Below are 22,371 nucleotides of genomic sequence, written 5' to 3' on the forward strand. Positions count from 1 at the left end.
ACACATCTGGTATCTCTGTATTCAGGAGAAGTTGAGGAATGTGTTTTGGGGTGTCTTTTTACATATACCCATGCTGGATGAGAGAAATATCTTGGTCAAATGCCAACTTTGTATAAAAAAATGGGAAAAGTTTTCTTTTGCCAAGATATTTCTCTCACCCAACATGGGTATATGTAAAATGACACCCCAAAACACATTCCCCAACTTCTCCTGAGTACGGAGATACCAGATGTGTGACACTTTTTTGCAGCCTAGGTGTGCAAAGGGGCCCATATTCCAAAGAGCACCTTTCGGATTTCACAGGTCATTTACCTACTTACCACACATTAGGGCCCCTGGAATGCCAGGGCAGTATAACTACCCCACAAGTGACCCCATTTTGGAAAGAAGACACCCCAAGGTATTCCGTGAGGGGCATGGCGAGTTCCTAGAATTTTTTATTTTTTGTCACAAGTTAGTGGAAAATGATGATTTTTTTTTTATTTTTTTTTTTTTCATACAAAGTCTCATATTCCACTAACTTGTGACAAAAAATAAAAACTTCCATGAACTCACTATGCCCATCAGCGAATACCTTGGGGTCTCTTCTTTCCAAAATGGGGTCACTTGTGGGGTAGTTATACTGCCCTGGCATTCTAGGGGCCCAAATGTGTGGTAAGGAGTTTGAAATCAAATTCTGTAAAAAATGACCAGTGAAATCCGAAAGGTGCTCTTTGGAATATGGGCCCCTTTGCCCACCTAGGCTGCAAAAAAGTGTCACATGTGGTATTTCCGTATTCAGGAGAAGTTGAGGAATGTGTTTTGGGTTGTCTTTTTACATATACCCATGCTGGGTGAGATAAATATCTTGGTCAAATGCCAACTTTGTATAAAAAAATGGGAAAAGTTGTCTTTTGCCAAGATATTTCTCTCACCCAGCATGGGTATATGTAAAATGACACCCCAAAACACATTCCCCAACTTCTCCCGATTACGGAGATACCAGATGTGTGACACTTTTTTGCAGCCTAGGTGGGCAAAGGGGTCCATATTCCAAAGAGCAGGATGAATCTAAATCTACCAACATTACTACATACCCATTGACTGTGTGATACCACAGATGCATGACCCATTTGTCTGTTATTACGGATCCCTAACGCCCATTATATTCTATGGCTCCTTGAAAAGCACAGCTACAACTCTGATACCATACGTTTGCATGCTTTTCACAGATTGTTGTAAGTACATGCTTTGGAAATTAATATGAATGACACTGTGAAAAACATTAAGGTACACATGGACCATCGTCTTATGGTTGACATCATGAACACGGAAGTGTTTTTAAGCTAAGAATCTAATCAGATAGAACGGATATATGCAGCTTCCACTTAACCTTAGTCTATTTACTGCTAGTTCGCGGCTAGAACAGTGATCACCAGGGATGAGCGAACTTCATATTCTGAAGTTGGAGTATATGCTGAATTGCGTTATGGATTCTGTTGCCACGGACCATAATGCAATTTCATGACGTAAATGTTAATGTGTATTACTGGATTAGCTCTAGAAGTGTACCTCAGGTAAGGAGGCTGAACTTGATAGTCCACAATTAGCAATCAGTGGGGTCGGTCAGGCACAAACTTGGTCCATACGGAGACTGATCGCCAGTTTTGTCTTAGTTCATGAATAGCGTGTATGTGATTAGCTTTTAGTGTGTAATGTTTGTTTAGTGTCAAAAAAACTGTGTAACTGTTTTGTAAAGGGTCAACATTTATTCATTGTGTGTTTTTTTTTTTAGGATGATGATGATGATGATACTAAGGAAGATGAAGAAGATGATGATGGATTCTTTGTACCTCATGGTTATTTATCAGAGGATGAAGTTGGAGTTTCTGACGAGGTGAGTTTTTCTTTTATTTTTTTATTTTGCTATTGGTTTGTCTGTATTTGTATGTGTTATTTGGGAACAAGTAGAGGTGGGCACGAAGGAGGCTATCCTAGGGTTACAGCGACATACAGACTTTACACCTCCAGCAAACACTATAAAAGGCTAGAGCCTTAAATAAAAATTTGTCTCTTTCCACCTCCCAAAAAATTTAATAAAAGATCAAAAATGAATATGTATCCCAATATGATACCAATAAAACCTGCAGCCCTCAGTTACATTGGTGAAAAAATAAAATTTTTATCAATGTTCGTATATGGCGAGGCAAAATAGAATACATTTTTTAGTACAAGTGATTTTATGCTGAAAAAGTAGTAAAACATATAAGACTATGTACATTTGGTATCTCCATAACAATATTAACCCACAGAATACAATTATCATACAGTCCTGCTCATCGTTATTGGCGGCCATGAAGTACATAATGTGGAATATCTCCTGAAAAAATTGAATCAAGTCAAACAGCTTTTTTTGTATAGAGCACTCATGTTAACCCATAGAGGATCAGCGGGGTATGCCGCGGTCAAAGCTGACTGCAGCATGCAGAGGGTTTGCGGAGGTTATGGGTTCCCTCCGCTTCCCCATCGGGTCCCTGTCACTTGGGCTTCTATGGAAGCCTGTGAGATCCAGCCCCTTAGGGTGAGTTTCACAGGCAGGCTTCCCAGTGCTTCTGGGAAAATGTTCTGTGGGCAGATGAAACAAAAATCAAGCTTTTTGGCAATGCAAAGCAACAGTTTGTTTACAGAGGGTGCAAAGAATCTTATTAGGAAAAGAACACCCTACCTACGGTTAACACCTTAAAGGGGTTGTCCGAGTTATTTTTTTGTTCTTTCTATGTTCCTAACTAAGCAAATGTAACAGCTTTCCAATTCACTCACTTTATCTGCAGTGGCTGGTTTCTCAGATTTTACTGAGGGTCACATGACCTGTGATGTCAGCTTCTCTCCCTGCTCTGATAAAGGTCGTTTACAAGCCTGTAAACAAGACGTCACTGTGCTGGCCCCCCCCCCCCCCCCCCCGCCCCCTTCACTGCAGTCTACTCTCTGCTAGGATTCTTAACCCCTTCCGCTGCACAGCTCTGCAGGCAGTGAGGAGACTATTCTGGGCACTGGAGTTGACCTACTAGAGAGAGCATTGCACAAGAAGGTAGGGGGAAGATCCTGTGTGTATTAGCAGTGTCATTATACAGGTGGGACATGTAGTTCTAAACTTACAAGTTGCTGTTTTCTCCCAGCACTCAGGGCAGCTCTTGTATGCACTCCCTTAGCAGTGTCATTATACAGCTTGGACTTGTAGTCCTACACATACAACATGCTGCAGAGTCTCCCAGCAGGCAGACATGTCACTCAGGGCAGCTCTTGTATTCACTCCCTCAGCAGTGCAGGGGGAGGCGCAGAGATTTTTTTTATTGCATGTAAACAAAGGGCCAGAAAAGAACCAAGGAAATGAGGAAATATATATATATATTTTTTTGCATAAAACTTGCTTAGCTCAGTTATATATCAGATTTTCAGTGCTATATTATTTTTTTTCATAACTCGGACAACCCCTTTAAGGACCAGGCCATTTTTAGCAAATCTGACATGTTATGTGGTGATAACTAGGGGTGCACTGAAATTCCGGCAGCCGAAAATATCGGCCGAAAATGTACCTAATCCATTTCGGCCGATATTGTTACATATCGGCCGAAAATATGGGGTGTGGGATTTGTCACCCACCATCTGCGGGCGGGCGCCGGGCGGGCGGTTTACTGCATCTTTATTTTACCTTACAATCGTGACGCTCCAGTAAGAACTCTGCAGGCAGAGCGGAGGGCGGCGTAACGTCACTTACTCACGTGACGCGCCTGCTCCGCCTCCTTCATTCATAAAGTGGGCGGAGCAGGTGCGTCACGTGAGTAAGTGACGTTACGCCGCCCTCCGCTCTGCCTGCAGAGTTCTTACTGGAGCGTCACGATTGTAAGGTAAAATAAAGATGCAGTGAGTGATGCTGTGAGCAGCAGGGCCGGGGCTGTTATGGGTAGGGGGATCGGTCTATGGCACTGCTATGGGGAGGGGGGATCTGTGCACTGTTATGGGGAAAGGGATCTGTGCACTGTTATAGGGAAAGGGATCTGTGCACTGTTATGCCCATAACAGTGCACATATCCCCTTTCCATAACAGTGCACATATCCCCCCCCCTCCATAACAGCGCCACCCACAGATCCCCCTCTCCATAACAGCGCCACTCACAGATCCCCCTCTCCATAACAGCGCCACCCACAGATCCCCCTCTCCATAACAGCGCCACCCACAGATCCCCCTCTCCATAACAGCGCCACCCACAGATCCCCCTCTCCATAACAGAGCCACCCACAGATCCCCCTCTCCATAACAGCGCCACCCACAGATCCCACTCTCCATAACAGCGCCACCCACAGATCCCACTCTCCATAACAGCGCCACCCACAGATCCCCCTCTCCATAACAGCGCCACCCACAGATCCCCCTCTCCATAACAGCGCCACCCACAGATCCCCCTCTCCATAACAGCGCCACCCACAGATCCACCTCTCCATAACAGCGCCATCCACAGATCCCCCTCTCCATTACAGTGCCAATCATTAAAAAAAAGTATTTTAAAAGTATTTGGGCAAAAAGGCGGTTTTGGTTTTCGGTCAAGGGCATCCTAAATTTTCGGTTTCGGACCAGAATTTTCATTTCGGTGCACCCCTAGTGATAACTTTAAAATGCTTTTACTTATCCAGGCCATTCTGAGATTTTCTCGTCACATACAGGGAGTGCAGAATTATTAGGCAAGTTGTATTTTTGAGGATTAATTTTATTATTGAACAACAACCATGTTCTCAATGAACCCAAAAAACTCATTAATATCAAAGCTGAATATTTTTGGAAGTAGTTTTTAGTTTGTTTTTAGTTTTAGCTATTTTAGGGGGATATCTGTGTGTGCAGGTGACTTACTGTGCATAATTATTAGGCAACTTAACAAATATATACCCATTTCAATTATTTATTTTTACCAGTGAAACCAATATAACATCTCAACATTCACAAATATACATTTCTGACATTCAAAAATAAAACAAAAACAAATCAGTGACCAATATAGCCACCTTTCTTTGCAAGGACACTCAAAAGCCTGCCATCCATGGATTCTGTCAGTGTTTTGATCTGTTCACCATCAACATTGCGTGCAGCAGCAACCACAGCCTCCCAGACACTGTTCAGAGAGGTGTACTGTTTTCCCTCCTTGTAAATCTCACATTTGATGATGGACCACAGGTTCTCAATGGGGTTCAGATCAGGTGAACAAGGAGGCCATGTCATTAGATTTTCTTATTTTATACCCTTTCTTGCCAGCCACGCTGTGGAGTACTTGGACGCGTGTGATGGAGCATTGTCCTGCATGAAAATCATGTTTTTCTTGAAGGATGCAGACTTCTTCCTGTACCACTGCTTGAAGAAGGTGTCTTCCAGAAACTGGCAGTAGGACTGGGAGTTGAGCTTGACTCCATCCTCAACCCGAAAAGGCCCCACAAGCTCATCTTTGATGATACCAGCCCAAACCAGTACTCCACCTCCACCTTGCTGGCGTCTGAGTCGGACTGGAGCTCTCTGCCCTTTACCAATCCAGCCACGGGCCCATCCATCTGGCCCATCAAGACTCACTCTCATTTCATCAGTCCATAAAACCTTAGAAAAATCAGTCTTGAGATATTTCTTGGCCCAGTCTTGACGTTTCAGCTTGTGTGTCTTGTTCAGTGGTGGTCGTCTTTCAGCCTTTCTTACCTTGGCCATGTCTCTGAGTATTGCACACCTTGTGCTTTTGGGCACTCCAGTGATGTTGCAGCTCTGAAATATGGCCAAACTGGTGGCAAGTGGCATCTTGGCAGCTGCACGCTTGACTTTTCTCAGTTCATGGGCAGTTATTTTGCGCCTTGGTTTTTCCACGCGCTTCTTGCGACCCTGTTGACTATTTTGAATAAAACGCTTGATCGTTCGATGATCACGCTTCAGAAGCTTTGCAATTTTAAGAGTGCTGCATCCCTCTGCAAGATATCTCACTGTTTTTGACTTTTCTGAGCCTGTCAAGTCCTTCTTTTGACCCATTTTGCCAAAGGAAAGGAAGTTGCCTAATAATTATGCACACCTAATATAGGGTGTTGATGTCATTAGACCACACCCCTTCTCATTACAGAGATGCACATCACCTAATATGCTTAATTGGTAGTAGGCTTTCGAGCCTATACAGCTTGGAGTAAGACAACATGCATAAAGAGGATGATGTGGTCAAAATACTCATTTGCCTAATAATTCTGCACGCAGTGTATTGTACTTCATGACAGTGGTAAAATGGAGTCAAAAAATTTTATTTAAATTTTTTTTTCTTTAAATACCAAATTTGCCCAGAATTTAGAATTTCCAAATTTTAATTTCTCTACTTATATAATAGTGATAACTCCAAAAATAGTCATTACTTTACATTTCCCATATGTCTACTTCATGTTTGGATAATTTTGTGAATGTCATTTTATTTTTTGGGGACGTTAGAAGTTTAGAAGCAAATCTTGAAATTTTTCAAATAATTCCACCCACTTTTTAAGGACCAGTTCAGATCTGAAGTCACTTTGTGAGGCTTACAGAATAGAAACGACGCAAAATGACCCTATTTTGGAAACTACACCCTCAAGGTTTTCAAAACTGATTTTACAAACTTTAACAGTTTAGGTGTTCTTTAAGAATGGAAAATGGAGATGAAATTTCAGAATTTCAATTTTTTGGCAGATTTTCCATTTTAATAAAAAAATGTTTCTTCTAACAAAGCAAGGGTTAGTGGAAACAAAACTCAATATTTATTGCCCTGATTCTGTAGTTTACAGAAACGCCCCATATGTGGTCGTAAACTGCTGTACGGGCACACGGCATTGCGCAGAAGGAAAGGAACTCCATATGGTTTTTGGAAAGCAGATTTCACTGGGATAATTTTAAGCTGCCATGTCACATTTGAAGACCCCCTGAAGCACCCCTAGAGTAGAAACTCAAAAAAAAAAATGACCCCCATTTTGGAAACTACGGGATAAGGTGGCAGGGTACATATGATTTTTGGTTGCTCTAGATTTACTCTTTTTGTGAGGCAAGGTAACAAAAAATAGCTTTTTGGCACTGTTTTTTTATTTTGTTATTTACAATGTTCATCTGACAGGTTAAATAATGTGCTATTTTTATAGAGCAGGTTGTTACAGATGCGATCAAATATTAAACAAATAATTTTATTAGTGTCTCCATAGTCTGAAAGCCTTTTTTTTTATTTTTTCCTCTCTCTCTCTTTGGTATGAGATGACTGGTACTATTTTAAGGTGCATATGACTTTTTGATCGCTTGGTGTTACACTTTTTGTAATGTAAGGTTTTTTGTTTGTTTTTTACACTGTTCACCAGAGGGGTTAGTTTATGTGATATTTTTATACAGCAGGTTCTTACGGACACAGCGATACCTAATATGTATATTTTATTTGTTTTACACAATAACAGCTTTTTTTTAAATAAAAAATCATGTTTCAGTGTCTTCATATTTTGAGAGCCCTAGTTTTATTTTTTGGGCGATTGTCTTAAGTAGGGTCATTTTTTTTGTGTGCTCAGATGACTGGTACTATTTTGGGATGCGTATGACTTTTTGATCGCTTGGTATTACACATTTTGTGATGTAAGTTGACAAAAAAAATTGCTGCTTTTTTTTTTTTTTTTTACAGTGTTTATCTGAGGGGTTAGGTCATGTGATATTATTATAGAGCAGGTTGTTACAGACATGGCAATACCTAATATGTATGATTTATTTTATTTAAAGGGCTTCTGTCACCCCACTAAACTCTTTTTTTTTTTTTTTTTGTGTACTTATAATCCCTATCCTGCGATATATCTATACATTGTTATTAATCATTTTTGTTCAGTAGACATGTAAAAAAACGTACTTTTATAATATGCTAATTACCTGTCTACCAGCAAGTAGGGCGTCTACTTGCTGGTAGCAGCCGCAAACCCCCCCCCCCCCCCCTGTTGATTGACAAAGCCAGCCGCGATCTCCTCCTTCGACTGGCCCTGTCAGCATTTCAAAAATAGCGCACCTGTGTTGATTCGGCGCAGGCGCTCTGAGATAAGGAGGCTCGCCTCCTCAGCACTCCCTCAGTGCGCCTGCGCCGATGAAGTCACCGAAAGAGAAGACGTCATCGGTGCAGGCGCACTGAGGGAGTGCTGAGGAGGCGAGCCTCCTTCTCTCAGAGCGCCTGCGCCGAATCAACACAGGCGCGCGATTTTTTTAAATGGTTAAAGGGCCATTCGGAGGAGGAGATCGCGGCTGGCCCTGTCAATCAACAGGAGGAGGGGGCGGTTTTTTGCGGCTGCTACCAGCAAGTAGACTCCCTACTTGCTGGTAGACAGGTAATTAGCATATTATAAAAGTGTGTTTTTTGACATATCTACTGAACGAAAATGATTAATAACATAATGTATAGATATATCGCAGTATAGGGATTATAAGTACACAAAAAAAAAGTTTAGTGGGGTGACAGAAGCCCTTTAAGTTTTACACAATAATATATTTGAAACAAAATATGTTTTAGTGTCTCCATAGTCTGAGAGCCATAGTTTTATTTTTTGGGCGATTGTCTTAGGGTAGGGTATCATTTTTGCGGGATGAGATGAGTTTGATATTTTGGGGTGCATATAACTTTTTGATTGCTATTACACTTTTTGTGATGTAAGGTGACAAAAAATAGCTTTTTGACACACAATTTTTTATAGTATTCACCGGAGGGGTTATATAATGTGGTATTTTTATAGAGCAGGTTGTTATCGACGCAGCGATACCTAATATGTCTATACTTTTTTTAAAAAAAAATTAACATTTAACAGAATAAAAGCATTTTTTGGCCGATTCTTAGGTAGGGGCTAATTTTTTGCGGGATGAGATGACTGTTAGATTGGTACTATTTTGGGGGGCATACGCCTTTTTGATCGTTTAGTGGTGTAAGGTGACAACATTTTTTTTTATTTTTAGCACAGTTTTTCTTTTATTTTTTTGACTGTTCATCTGAGGGGTTAGGTCATGTGATCTTTTTATAGAGCTGGTCGATAAGGACGCGGCGATACTTAATATGACTACTTTTATTTTCCCTATTTTTAATTTATTTATTTTTATATATTTTTTTTTACTTTATTTTGGGAAAAGGACGCTTTTTTTGTTACTTGAAACTTAATTTTTTTTTTTATTATTATAAACAATTTTTTGCACTTATTTTTTTTCCCCCTTTTTATATTTGTCCCACTGTGGGACCTCACCTTTTCAGGGTTTGATCCCTGTTTCAATTCAGTACAATACATTCTGTATTGTACTGAATTGAACTGTCAGCGTCTTACACAGTAACACGCTGACAGTTGCCTAGGAGACCCAGCCCTCAGGCTGGATCTCCTGGACTTCCGTAGCTGGCAACCATCGGGTCCCTGCCACCGTGGGGACCCGATGGCAAGGGAGAGGGTGCTCAAACCTCCCATATGCCGCCTTCATATGAGGGGTTAACCACCTCAGCCCCCAGTGCTTAAACACCCTGAAAGACCAGGCCACTTTTTACACTTCTGACCTACACTACTTTCACCGTTTATTGCTCGGTCATGCAACTTACCACCCAAATGAATTTTACCTCCTTTTCTTCTCACTAATAGAGCTTTCATTTGGTGGTATTTCATTGCTGCTGACATTTTTACTTTTTTTGTTATTAATCGAAATTTAACGTTTTTTTTGCAAAAAAATGACATTTTTCACTTTCAGTTGTAAAATTTTGCAAAAAAAACGACATCCATATAGAAATTTTGCTCTAAATTTATAGTTCTACATGTCTTTGATAAAAAAAAAATGTTTGGGTAAAAAAAAAATGGTTTGGGTAAAAGTTATAGCGTTTACAAACTATGGTACAAAAATGTGAATTTCCGCTTTTTGAAGCAGCTCTGACTTTCTGAGCACCTGTCATGTTTCCTGAGGTTCTACAATGCCCAGACAGTACAAACACCCCACAAATGACCCCATTTCTGAAAGTACACACCCTAAGGTATTCGCTGATGGGCATAGTGAGTTCATAGAACTTTTTATTTTTTGTCACAAGTTAGCGGAAAATGATGATTTTTTTTTTTTTTTTTTTTTTCCTTACAAAGTCTCATATTCCACTAACTTGTGACAAAAAATAAAAACTTCTATGAACTCACTATGCCCATCAGCGAATACCTTGGGGTCTCTTCTTTCCAAAATGGGGTCACTTGTGGGGTAGTTATACTGCCCTGGCATTCTAGGGGCCCAAATGTGTGGTAAGGAGTTTGAAATCAAATTCTGTAAAAAATGACCTGTGAAATCCGAAAGGTGCTCTTTGGAATATGGGCCCCTTTGCCCACCTAGGCTGCAAAAAAGTGTCACACATCTGGTATCTCCGTACTCAGGAGAAGGTGGGGAATGTGTTTTGGGGTGTCATTTTATATATACCCATGCTGGGTGAGAGAAATATCTTGGCAAAAGACAACTTTTCCCATTTTTTTATACAAAGTTGTCATTTGACCAAGATATTTATCTCACCCAGCATGGGTATATGTAAAAAGACACCCCAAAACACATTCCTCAACTTCTCCTGAGTACGGGGATACCAGATGTGTGACACTTTTTTGCAGCCTAGGTGGGCAAAGGGGCCCATATTCCAAAGAGCACCTTTCGGATTTCACTCCTCATTTTTTCCTGAATTTGATTTCAAACTCCTTACCACACATTTGGGCCCCTAGAATACCAGGGCAGTATAACTACCCCACAAGTGACCCCATTTTGGAAAGAAGACACCCCAAGGTATTCCGTGAGGGGCATGGCGAGTTCCTAGAATTTTTTATTTTTTGTCACAAGTTAGTGGAAAATGATGATTTTTTTTTTTTTTTTTTTTTTTCATACAAAGTCTCATATTCCACAAACTTGTGACAAAAAATAAAAACTTCCATGAACTCACTATGCCCATCAGCGAATACCTTGGGGTCTCTTCTTTCCAAAATGGGGTCACTTGTGGGGTAGTTATACTGCCCTGGCATTCTAGGGGCCCAAATGTGTGGTAAGTAGGTAAATGACCTGTGAAATCCGAAAGGTGCTCTTTGGAATGTGGGCCCCTTTGCCCACCTAGGCTGCAAAAAAGTGTCACACATCTGGTATCTCTGTATTCAGGAGAAGTTGAGGAATGTGTTTTGGGGTGTCTTTTTACATATACCCATGCTGGGTGAGATAAATATCTTGGTCAAATGCCAACTTTGTATAAAAAAATGGGAAAAGTTGTCTTTTGCCAAGATATTTCTCTTACCCAGCATGGGTATATGTAAAATGACACCCCAAAACACATTCCCCAACTTCTCCCGATTACGGAGATACCAGATGTGTGACACTTTTTTGCAGCCGAGGTGGGCAAAGGGGCCCATATTCAAAAGAGCACCTTTCGGATTTCACAGGTCATTTTTTACAGAATTTGATTTCAAACTCCTTACCACACATTTGGGCCCCTAGAATGCCAGGGCAGTATAACTACCCCACAAGTGACCCCATTTTGGAAAGAAGAGACCCCAAGGTATTCGCTGATGGGCAAAGTGAGTTCATGGAAGTTTTTATTTTTTGTCACAAGTTAGTGGAATATGAGACTTTGTATGAAAAAAAAAAAAAAAAAAAAAATAAGCATTTTCCACTAACTTGTGACAAAAAATAAAAAATTCTAGGAACTCGCCATGCCCCTCACGGAATACCTTGGGGTGTCTTCTTTCCAAAATGGGGTCACTTGTGGGGTAGTTATACTGCCCTGGCATTTTCCAGGGGCCCTAATGTGTGGTAAGTAGGTAAATGACCTGTGAAATCCTAAAGGTGCTCTTTGGAATATGGGCCCCTTTGCCCACCTAGGCTGCAAAAAAGTGTCACACATGTGGTATCGCCGTATTCAGGAGAAGTTGGGGAATGTGTTTTGGGGTGTCATTTTACATATACCCATGCTGGGTGAGAGAAATATCTTGGCAAAAGACAACTTTTCCCATTTTTTTATACAAAGTTGGCATTTGACCAAGATATTTCTCTCACCCAGCATGGGTATATGTAAAATGACACCCCAAAACACATTCCCCAACTTCTCCTGAGTACGGCGATACCAGATGTGTGACACTTTTTTGCAGCCTAGATGCGCAAAGGTGCCCAAATTCCTTTTAGGAGGGCATTTTTAGACATTTGGATACCAGACTTCTTCTCACGCTTTGGGGCCCCTAGAATGCCAGGGCAGTATAAATACCCCACATGTGACCCCATTTTGGAAAGAAGACACCCCAAGGTATTCAATGAGGGGCATGGCGAGTTCATAGAAATTTTTTTTTTTTGGCACAAGTTAGCGGAAATTGATATTTTTAATTTTTTTCTCACAAAGTCTCCCGTTCCGCTAACTTGGGACAAAAATTTCAATCTTTCATGGACTCAATATGCCCCTCACGGAATACCTGGGGGTGTCTTCTTTCCGAAATGGGGTCACATGTGGGGTATTTATACTGCCCTGGCATTCTAGGGGCCCTAAAGCGTGAGAAGAAGTCTGGAATATAAATGTCTAAAAAATTTTACGCATTTGGATTCCGTGAGGGGTATGGTGAGTTCATGTGAGATTTTATTTTTTGACACAAGTTAGTGGAATATGAGACTTTGTAAGAAAAAAAAAAAAAAAATTCTGCTAACTTGGGCCAAAAAAATATCTGAATGGAGCCTTACAGAGGGGTGATCAATGACAGGGGGGGTGATCAATGACAGGGGGGGTGATCAATGACAGGGGGGTGATCAATGACAGGGGGGTGATCAGGGAGTCTATATGGGGTGATAACCACAGTCATTGATCACGCCCGTGTAAGGCTTCATTCAGACGTCCGGATGCGTTTTGCGGATCCGATCCATCTATCAGTGCATCCGTAAAAATCATGCGGACATCTGAATGGAGCTTTACAGGGGGGTAATCAATGACAGGGGGGTGATCAATGACAGGGGGGTGATCAGGGAGTCTATATGGGGTGATCACCACAGTCATTGATCATGCCCCTGTAAGGCTTCATTCAGACGTCCGGATGCGTTTTGCGGATCGGATCCATCTATCAGTGCATCCGTAAAAATCATGCGGACATCTGAATGGAGCTTTACAGGGGGGTAATCAATGACAGGGGGGTGATCAATGACAGGGGGGTGATCAGGGAGTCTATATGGGGTGATCACCACAGTCATTGATCATGCCCCTGTAAGGCTTCATTCAGACGTCCGGATGCGTTTTGCGGATCGGATCCATCTATCAGTGCATCCGTAAAAATCATGCGGACATCTGAATGGAGCTTTACAGGGGGGTAATCAATGACAGGGGGGTGATCACCACAGTCATTGATCATGCCCCTGTAAGGCTTCATTCAGACGACCGGATGCGTTTTGCGGATCCGATCCATGTATCAGTGCATCCGTAAAAATCATGCGGACATCTGAATGGAGCTTTACAGGGGGGTGATCAGGGAGTCTATATGGGGTGATAACCACAGTCATTGATCATGCCCCTGTAAGGCTTCATTCAGACGTCCGGATGCGTTTTGCGGATCCGATCCATCTATCAGTGCATCCGTAAAAATCATGCGGACATCTGAATGGAGCTTTACAGGGGGGTAATCAATGACAGGGGGGTAATCAATGACAGGGGGGTGATCAGGGAGTCTATATGGGGTGATCACCACAGTCATTGATCATGCCCCTGTAAGGCTTCATTCAGACGTCCGGATGCGTTTTGCGGATCCGATCCATCTATCAGTGCATCCGTAAAAATCATGCGGACATCTGAATGGAGCTTTACAGGGGGGTGATCAATGACAGGGGGGTGATCACCACAGTCATTGATCATGCCCCTGTAAGGCTTCATTCAGACGACCGGATGCGTTTTGCGGATCCGATCCATGTATCAGTGCATCCGTAAAAATCATGCGGACATCTGAATGGAGCTTTACAGGGGGGTAATCAATGACAGGGGGGTAATCAATGACAGGGGGGTGATCAGGGAGTCTATATGGGGTGATCACCACAGTCATTGATCATGCCCCTGTAAGGCTTCATTCAGACGTCCGGATGCGTTTTGCGGATCCGATCCATCTATCAGTGGATCCGTAAAAATCATGCGGACGTCTGAATGGAGCTTTACAGGGGGTTGATCAATGACAGGGGGGTAATCAATGACAGGGGGGTGATCAGGGAGTCTATATGGGGTGATCAGGGGTGATTAGGGGTGATCAGGGGCTAATAAGGGGTTAATAAGTGATGGGGGGGGGGGTGTAGTGTAGTGTAGTGGTGCTTGGTGCTACTTTACTGAGCTACCTGTGTCCTCTGGTGGTCGATCCAAACAAATGGGACCACCAGAGGACCAGGTAGCAGGTATATTAGACGCTGTTATCAAAACAGCGTCTAATATACCTGTTAGGGGTTAAAAAAAACACATCTCCAGCCTGCCAGCGAACGATCGCCGCTGGCAGGCTGGAGATCAACTCTCTTACCTTCCGTTCCTGTGAGCGCGCGCGCCTGTGTGCGCGCGTTCACAGGAAATCTCGCGTCTCGCGAGATGACGCGTATATGCGTGACTGTGCGCAGCGCTGCCACCTCCGGAACGCGATCCTGCGTTAGGCGGTCCGGAGGTGGTTAATGTATCAGCGTTATCACCGATGCTGGTAGATGCAGCGCGCATCCGGCTGTCAGAAACAGCCGGATCCGTGCTGCTGATCGCAGCAGCGCACTTGGCGGGGAGGAAGGAGAGCAGGACAAAAATGCTTGTTCTGGGGCGCAAAGTACTGGCCATTTAGGACGAGCATTCTCGTCCTGGGTCGTTAAGGAGTTGAGCATGGTGGAGAATCCATAATGCTGTGGGATTGCTTTACTGCGTCTGGTACTGGAGACCATGACCGTATCACAGGAATCATGAAATCAGAGAATTATCAAGAGATTTTAGCGTGAAATGTCCTACCCAGTGTAAGAAAACTTTGAGTCGAAGATCATGGGTCCTCTAGGCAAGACAAGGACCCAAAGCACACATCCAAAAGTTACACAGGAATGGTTAAAAAAAGAGAAAATGACTGTTTTTAAAATGGCTAGCAATGAGTCCTGACCTCAATCCCATTGAAAATATTTGGGGTGAGCTGAAATCTGCCATTGGGAAAAAGAACCTTGCACACATTCATGAGCTTGAACAAACCAACAGAAGAGTGGGAGAAAATCCCAGATGAGAAATGCAAGAAGCTTATAGATGGCTATAAGAAACAATATTTTATTGTTGCATTACTTTGGACCAATAACAGGGCTCCAGACTAAAAAAATATCAAGGAGCCATTGGCTCCTAACCTGAAAAATTTAGTCGCCAAATTTAAAATGCATATAATTACGGTATAATAATAAATTTTTTTAAAAAAACAGGTCTTACCTAGGGTTGTCACGATACCAAAATTTTGACTCTATTTTGATACCATAAAAAAGTATCGCGATACTTGATACCACGTTAAAAAAAAAATAAACACCAAAAAAAGCTGCATGCATTCCAGATTTTATGGAATGTCTGGACCATAATAGAACAGTCCTAACCTAATTTTTGTCGGGACAAGGTAACAAAAAAAAGGCAAATTGCAATTTTTTTTCTTATTTTTTTTTCCTGTTACGGTGTTCACCGCATAGGAGATATTTTTAAATATTTTAATAGTTCGCCCTTTTTTCGGGCGTGGCGATATGTAATTTTTGTGATTTAAACTTAATATTTTTTTTTTTTTTTAGTTTTTTTTTTTTAACCTTTTCATTTAATAACCATTTCCCCCCTTAGGGGCTAGAACCTGGGATCTTTCATCCCTTGTCCTATTCACCCTAATTGAGCTCTAGAAGGGTGAATAGGACTTTACACTCTCCCTGCTGCTCTGTGCATAGTACACACGGCACAGTAGGGGCCATCCCTTGCGGCTCTTCAGCGTACGGGGCCCACGTGAACACTGAACAGATGCGTCCACTCTGGGGTTCACCTGAACCCCTACTTCTTTGGTGTAAGAGTGGCTCAGTCAGCCCCAACTCCGGCCCCAGCTGGCTGAGCAAGGCCTACAGCTGAGCCCAACGGTAGTTATCCAGGCAGTCAAAGGGAAGGGCAGACTTCATGGGCCCTGGGGCCCCCTTGTAGGGAGGCTTCCAGTAGGGCCCCTTGGGTTTGTAGTAGGTGGGCTGTAGCCGGTAAGTGGGCCCATAGTTTGGGAAGGGCGGATAGGCAGGGTGCATGATCAGAGTCCTGCAAGGAGTAGGTGGGCTGCGCGGCTGCTCCTTATATCAGCCTGTTATACCAGGCTTGTTACTTTAACTACTGGCAGCCCTGCGGCCTTAACACCTTCACTGCCAGCCACACTTGAGCCTCCCCAGCGTGGTGGCCGCATCGTAGGCTGTACAAATGGCAGAGTGCTCCCTCATACCGCCGCACTTGCGCCAACCGATGGAACTGGTCACAATCGCACTTATCGGGCTCACACCAGAAAAGCCCCCCCACACACACACTTCAGCATAAAATAGGAAACGCGCAGAGAGAGTTAGGTAGGCGGGGGATACTGGGCAGCAGCAGCCATTAGCAAGTGGTGAGGTGATCATCAGTTTTCTCGCCACTTGCTAATGTTAAGTATGTAAAGGGTTAAGATGAGCCCCGCGCTGGTCAAGACACTAAAAAGCCAGTGAACCATATATCTCTTTCAATAGTCCGTGCTTCGTAGGAGGGGAGGTTATTGAAAGAGATATGGTTCACTGTCTTTTTAGTGTCTTGACCAGCGCAGGGCTCCTATTAACCCTTTTCTTCCCTTATTAAGAATGTTTGTGAGCCCAGGCAGGGAGCTCACACGGAGCACCAGCAGCGGCCCCCTGAGTGTTATCAGGGTCGTAAAGACATAAGGATTAGCCTTTTAGCAGCGCAGGGGTGACTGTTTGTGGAATGTTAAGTATGCGCTGAAAAACTTCTCAAGCTAACCTGTTCTATGGAGCAGCTCCCTGTCTTCATGACTGAAGAGCAAGCTGCTACTGTGTTAAGCGCGGGAGAATGGGGGTGTGAGAGGAGCAGCCAATGGCAGGGCAGCCCGGCGATACTATGACCAATCAGCAGCCTCCTCACTAATAACAGAGCTCTGTACTGTGCGGACCTCTGTTATTGGATTGCCGTCTGCCTGCTGTATGAAATCCCGTTCTTAAAGCGGCAGAGCAGCGGAGGGTCTAGGCGCAGATTGCGACAAAACTACAAAGTCTTGTCGCCATTTTGCAATTCTAGGTCGCATTTGTGACCATTTTGGTCGCCATCTGGAGACCTGAATAGTGAAAAAATGCTGAGGATATAACTTTGGTACATTTCCATTTATTTCTGAAGATATTGTAGAGTCTATAAAAAAAAATGAATGCTGCTGTGCCCCCAAACAGCAGTTTACGATGACATATTGGGTGTTGTAAAATTAGGTCTTCGGAATTTGGTCCAAAATGGCTTTTGCAGAAAGGGGTTTAAAAAAGACAGTTTTACAGGAATTAAGACTATAGGTCAGAAGGGGTTTAAAGTAGAAAAGAATCCTTGCCTCCACCTATCTGTTTCGGCTATTTTGCCCCTAGATTTTCAAGCATCTTTTGGTGCATGCAGTTTTGAACGGGATTCATTGAGCACTATGGATACAGTGCACAGAAGGCAGGGACCGTATTAAACAGTCTCTTCCTTCTGTTTTGGAAGTCCAGCTGTGGTACAACCAGAGGTCGCAATAACGCCTGTACAAGCGTCATAGACGCCTGTTCAGGCCATTTTACTCCCTGGAAAAAGTCTGAGGCGTACCGATACGCCTTAGACTTTTCCCTGCCATTCATAAGTGTAGTGAATGCTGTGAACGGCGCAGGCAGCGATGCTGCTGCCTGAGACAACCAATAACAAGGCTCCTTATAGTAAGGAGCTTTGTTATTGGTCAGTTTGAGCGAGCTGCCGGAGCTTAGGACACACCGCTCTGAAGAGGGAGGCGCGCGATCCTTACTGGCAGGGTAAGTGGTGGTCTGAGCGCCTTGTTTTTACCCTATAGTGATGAGTCTGAAGCGCTCTGCCGAGCGCTCCTCCCTGCTGAGCGCGGTAGTGAAGACTGCCTCAATAGAAGGGGGGACCGTCTTCACTACCGCAGTCAGCAGTGAGGAAAAGTGGCTGAGCGCTTCAGACTCCTGCTTATAGAAGTCAGCGGGGGTCCCAGCGCTGGACACGCCAACAGGAGACCTCCATAACGACAGACCTGTCACCCGTAGACCTCTGTCACCTGTCGGCTTTCTTATGAATCCATCAAGGATTCATTGCAGCATGTTCCATCAGATGCTTATAAGGATTTCTTCTGTAATGCGGTGCCGCATGTGGCCATTTACAGCCTCCAGGACATAGTCCCTCTGCCAAGCACATGAAGTACTTCACTGTAAAACTGTATAATCCAATAACCACAGCGGTGGTGGCTTTTTTGTGGAATGAGATGGGGCAATGGGTCATGGAAGACAAACTCCCCTTTATAGCAAGATCAAGCGTAACACAAAATGACAGCCTCTAGATCAGGGATAAGCAACCTCCGGCACTCCAGCTGTGCTGAAACTACAACTCCCAGTATCCTCCTTTCACTTCTTTGGGAGTTACAAGAACAGATGAGCAAGTGTGCATGCTGGGAGTTGTAGTTTCACAGCAGCGCTGGAGTGCCGAAGGTTGCTGCTCCCTAGATCAGTGGTTATCACTGCGTGATGTCATCATCCAGATCCACAACATGTGACTGTGGCCCTGCAAGGTATGTGCCCGGGGATTTCGCTTGTGCCCTTGGCACCAGCATGCACCACCATCCATTGTACCTGTGTCCTGCTCCGCCAGTGCCTCAGGTCTCTTCAGAGTCTACCAACAGCCCCGGTGGCACGACATACTCACCTGAGAGCTCATTTACAAGGACGTAACTTTGGTGGGCAGCAATGGCCACGTGATGGATGGCAAACCCCAGTGACTAGCAGCACAGAAACAGCAGCAAAAATTAAAGGGATTGTCCCAAGATCAACACTATTTACCTATCCATACTTCACCCAGAGAACACTAGAACATGGTAACCAAGGTGGGACCCCCAGCGATCATGTACTTGAAGGGGACATGTCTGTTTTAGTAACGACTTGCATTTCCCATGCAATAACAATTCTGGGGAGTCAATTCTTGTGACTCTATATTGTACCATTACTCTATTATTCCTACTAGAACTTATGAACTAATTGCTAGTAGTCTGCAATAAAGGTCCAGCTGGATGTTACCAGTTGACAGCACTGATTGAATAATATCAGGCTGTGCGGTGACACCCCCATCTGGACCTTCACTGCAAACTACCAGCAAGTCATTCATAACTAATAACAGGAATAACAGAGGAATAGTGCAACATAAAGTCATAAGAATAGATCCTCCAGGATTGTTATTACATGTGGGGGTGCAAGTAGTTACCAAAACAGACAAATCAGGAGAGGTGAGGGGTCCTTTTTTAACGACAGGTGATTAATATCGATCTTAGGAAAAACCCTTTAAACCTCATAAAATCACTGCAACAGTGACCTCAGCGGTGCCGACCCCCTCAGAGCAACAGGGACCTCAGCTACATGTATAATGGTCTAAATTTTCCATTTATGCATGGAAGACAGTTCTAGAGTACTAGTAATGGTTTTCATGCATAAATAGCAACCCCTTAATGTTATGTAGGCCTTCGTATTAACCATTTGAATTACTGTAACTTTCGTACTCCTCATCGGCTGAAAATACTCCTCAAAAATGGTAAGAGGAGTGTTTTTACTCTTCCAGAAAAAATGTAGCGCGACCTCTGGGTACAACCCACTCTTGCAGCTGAACAATCTACATGCCTTGCTCAGTCATCATGATGGAAGGTAGCACACAGCTGTGAAGTCTGGGTTGAAGCAGTTTAGAAATGTTAATCATAAATATATTTTATATTCTATCGATCTAAGGCCCTTATTTATCAAAACCAGTGATAAACAGGGTGTTCTAGACAGGGCATTAGTTCTCGCGTCTCCGGTCTTACTCCCCTGTCATTTGGGCCTCATGCACACAACATATTTTGTGTGTCCAATATGCATTTTTTGTGGCTTGTGCATGGACCAATACATTTCTATTCTGCAATAAAATAACAAACACAGCACACTGGTTTCATCCATGTGTCCATTCCACAAATTATGAAACATGCCCTTTTCTTGTCCATGTTGCCTACAAGAATAGTCATATCTAGTGATGGTAATGGGAGTGAGTAAAATGCATATTGCACAAGGAAAGTATGCATATTTTGCAGATCCATGGTTTGCGGACCGTAGTACGGACATAACGTGCATGAGACCTTTATACTAGGTATCATCAGGCTGCTTCAACGCACATGCTCAGTTGTAAGTTCCTCCTCTGAAGACCAGAGGTGGAAGTTCTCTACTGGGCATGTCTGCAGTCATCTCAGAACTTCTAGACAGAAGAGTAAGACAATGAAAAAAGTGATTAAGGATGCCACAGTAGGAAGCACGGACTGCGGCTGGAAATTCAGCTCCAATAACAATTGAGGGTCCAGCGTCTCCAAAAAGTGACAGTCTTTATTTTCTTAGTGCAGGTTTATGAATAAGGACCTAACCACAGAGGTCTGAAACGGGTAGACAGTTAACCCATTAGTGACGACCCATATGCCTTTCTGTTTTTGTGTGTTTTTTTTTCCCGCTTTGACAGCGGTCACCAAGTTCCCTTAGGCTGGACCACCACCTTTTTTTTACGGTGGCCCAGACCAAGTGCTGCACAGGGGTTTGGCTCTCACATGAGGTGTCTCTGTTGCAGCCTGCATTAAAATGCATCGCACTAGAAGAATATTCCAACGTATTTTATAAGAGCTCAAAATTTCATCTCTTATAAATAAAACAAAGTATAAAAGTAAAAAAAAACAAAAAACTATTAAATATGCTTTTTCCCATTTAAAAAAACCTCTTCAATGGAAAAAATCTCCACATATTTGGTATCGTCACATCCATAACAACCCACACTATGCAAATATGTAAATTTTCTGGTGCAGTGAATGCCGTTAAAAAAATATAAATTTTTTGCTTAGTCGCCACAAAATAAACCTGAATAAAAGCGATCAAAATGTGTTATGTACTCCAAAATGATACCGATAAACTACGTCGCCCTACAAAAAACAAGCCCTCAGCTCCACAGCTTAGTAAACTGAAAAGTAAAAACGTTATGGTTCTTGTGATGTGGAGATTTGTTTCTTTATGTGCTGTGAAGAAGAGGTTGATATTCTTTCTCTCACTTCCTGCTGCTTTCCTATTTTGTAGGAGTGCAAAAACCCAGAAAATCAGAAGGTCCGACAAAGACTGAAAGCAAAGGAGTGGGACGAGCTACAGTCTAAAGGAAAGAAAATTCATATTTTAAAGCCATTAGTGATTGGATGTGTTTGGTTTGGCAGTGGTTCAACAGAGATTCATTTCCTTCAGAAATTTGCTGCATGTATAATAGATCCTGCTGGTGGTGAGGACAACATGGTCCAGGAACTTAATTCCAGTAAGAGTTTACAAGACAGAGAAAGTAAGGAGTAGCTTTTTTTTTATTACCTTAAATAATTTTGATAAATGTAAGTCTTTATATTTGCAGTGATCCATTAAATTTATGTAATTGGACATAAAAAAAAAAGTTGAGGTAAACTAAAGAAAAAAAAGTGCATTGTAAAGGGGGAATGCACACATGCCATACAAGTCATTAAAGGAGTTGTATGGTCCAATAAAAATTAAAATAAAATGGCTGGTAGGACTTTGTTTAAAAAAGTGACCTTTCAAGGAGCCCTCCGTTCCCCCACTGCAGCTTCCAATAGGATCATTTTATACATGTCAATGCAAGTCTATGGAAAGGGGAGGGGGAAGAATGACAGTGAGCGATCAGACAAGCAAAATGCTGGGGCTACATGAGCTGAGATATAAATTTCCTAATAACTATATTTACAACCATACAGGTCAGTACCTCTCAATAATGTCCTCCATGATCTGGTGCCTGCTTCGGAGTGCATAAGAGAAGGTTCCGAAGCAGATTTTTCTCTACTTTCTGTGAGCAGTGGAGGGCAGCTAATCTCAACCCATCATGTCTGACTGAACTGCAAACTAGATATTTACTATGCACAGAGGAAAACTGCTAAAATGACAGATAATGGCCATAAACTGATAAAATAGCCATAAAGTGTTATTCCTAGTTTACACACACTGTACTATTGATTAATGCAAAGTTTGTTGAAAGGTTCATGACTTTCAAACAACCTACTGGTTCAAGAAAATAACAAGTTGTCATATATCTTCTATAT

The 22,371-nt window shown here is 42.8% G+C and overlaps 1 protein-coding gene across 1 annotated transcript in view; it reads left to right on the forward strand.

Annotated features, from left to right (window-relative positions):
• The window catches only part of LOC120989557 (chromatin assembly factor 1 subunit A-B-like), a 148,696-nt gene that overhangs the window by 51,083 nt on the left and 75,242 nt on the right, over positions 1-22,371 (forward strand). Inside the window, exons 6-7 of the mRNA XM_040417744.1 lie at positions 1,775-1,876; positions 21,359-21,608. Of these exons, the coding sequence (XP_040273678.1) occupies positions 1,775-1,876; positions 21,359-21,608 (352 nt within the window). The remainder of the gene's footprint in view (positions 1-1,774; positions 1,877-21,358; positions 21,609-22,371) is intronic.

The sequence above is a fragment of the Bufo bufo genome, chromosome 2 (genome assembly GCF_905171765.1).
Source record: "Bufo bufo chromosome 2, aBufBuf1.1, whole genome shotgun sequence".
In the NCBI taxonomy this organism is placed as follows: domain Eukaryota; kingdom Metazoa; phylum Chordata; class Amphibia; order Anura; family Bufonidae; genus Bufo; species Bufo bufo.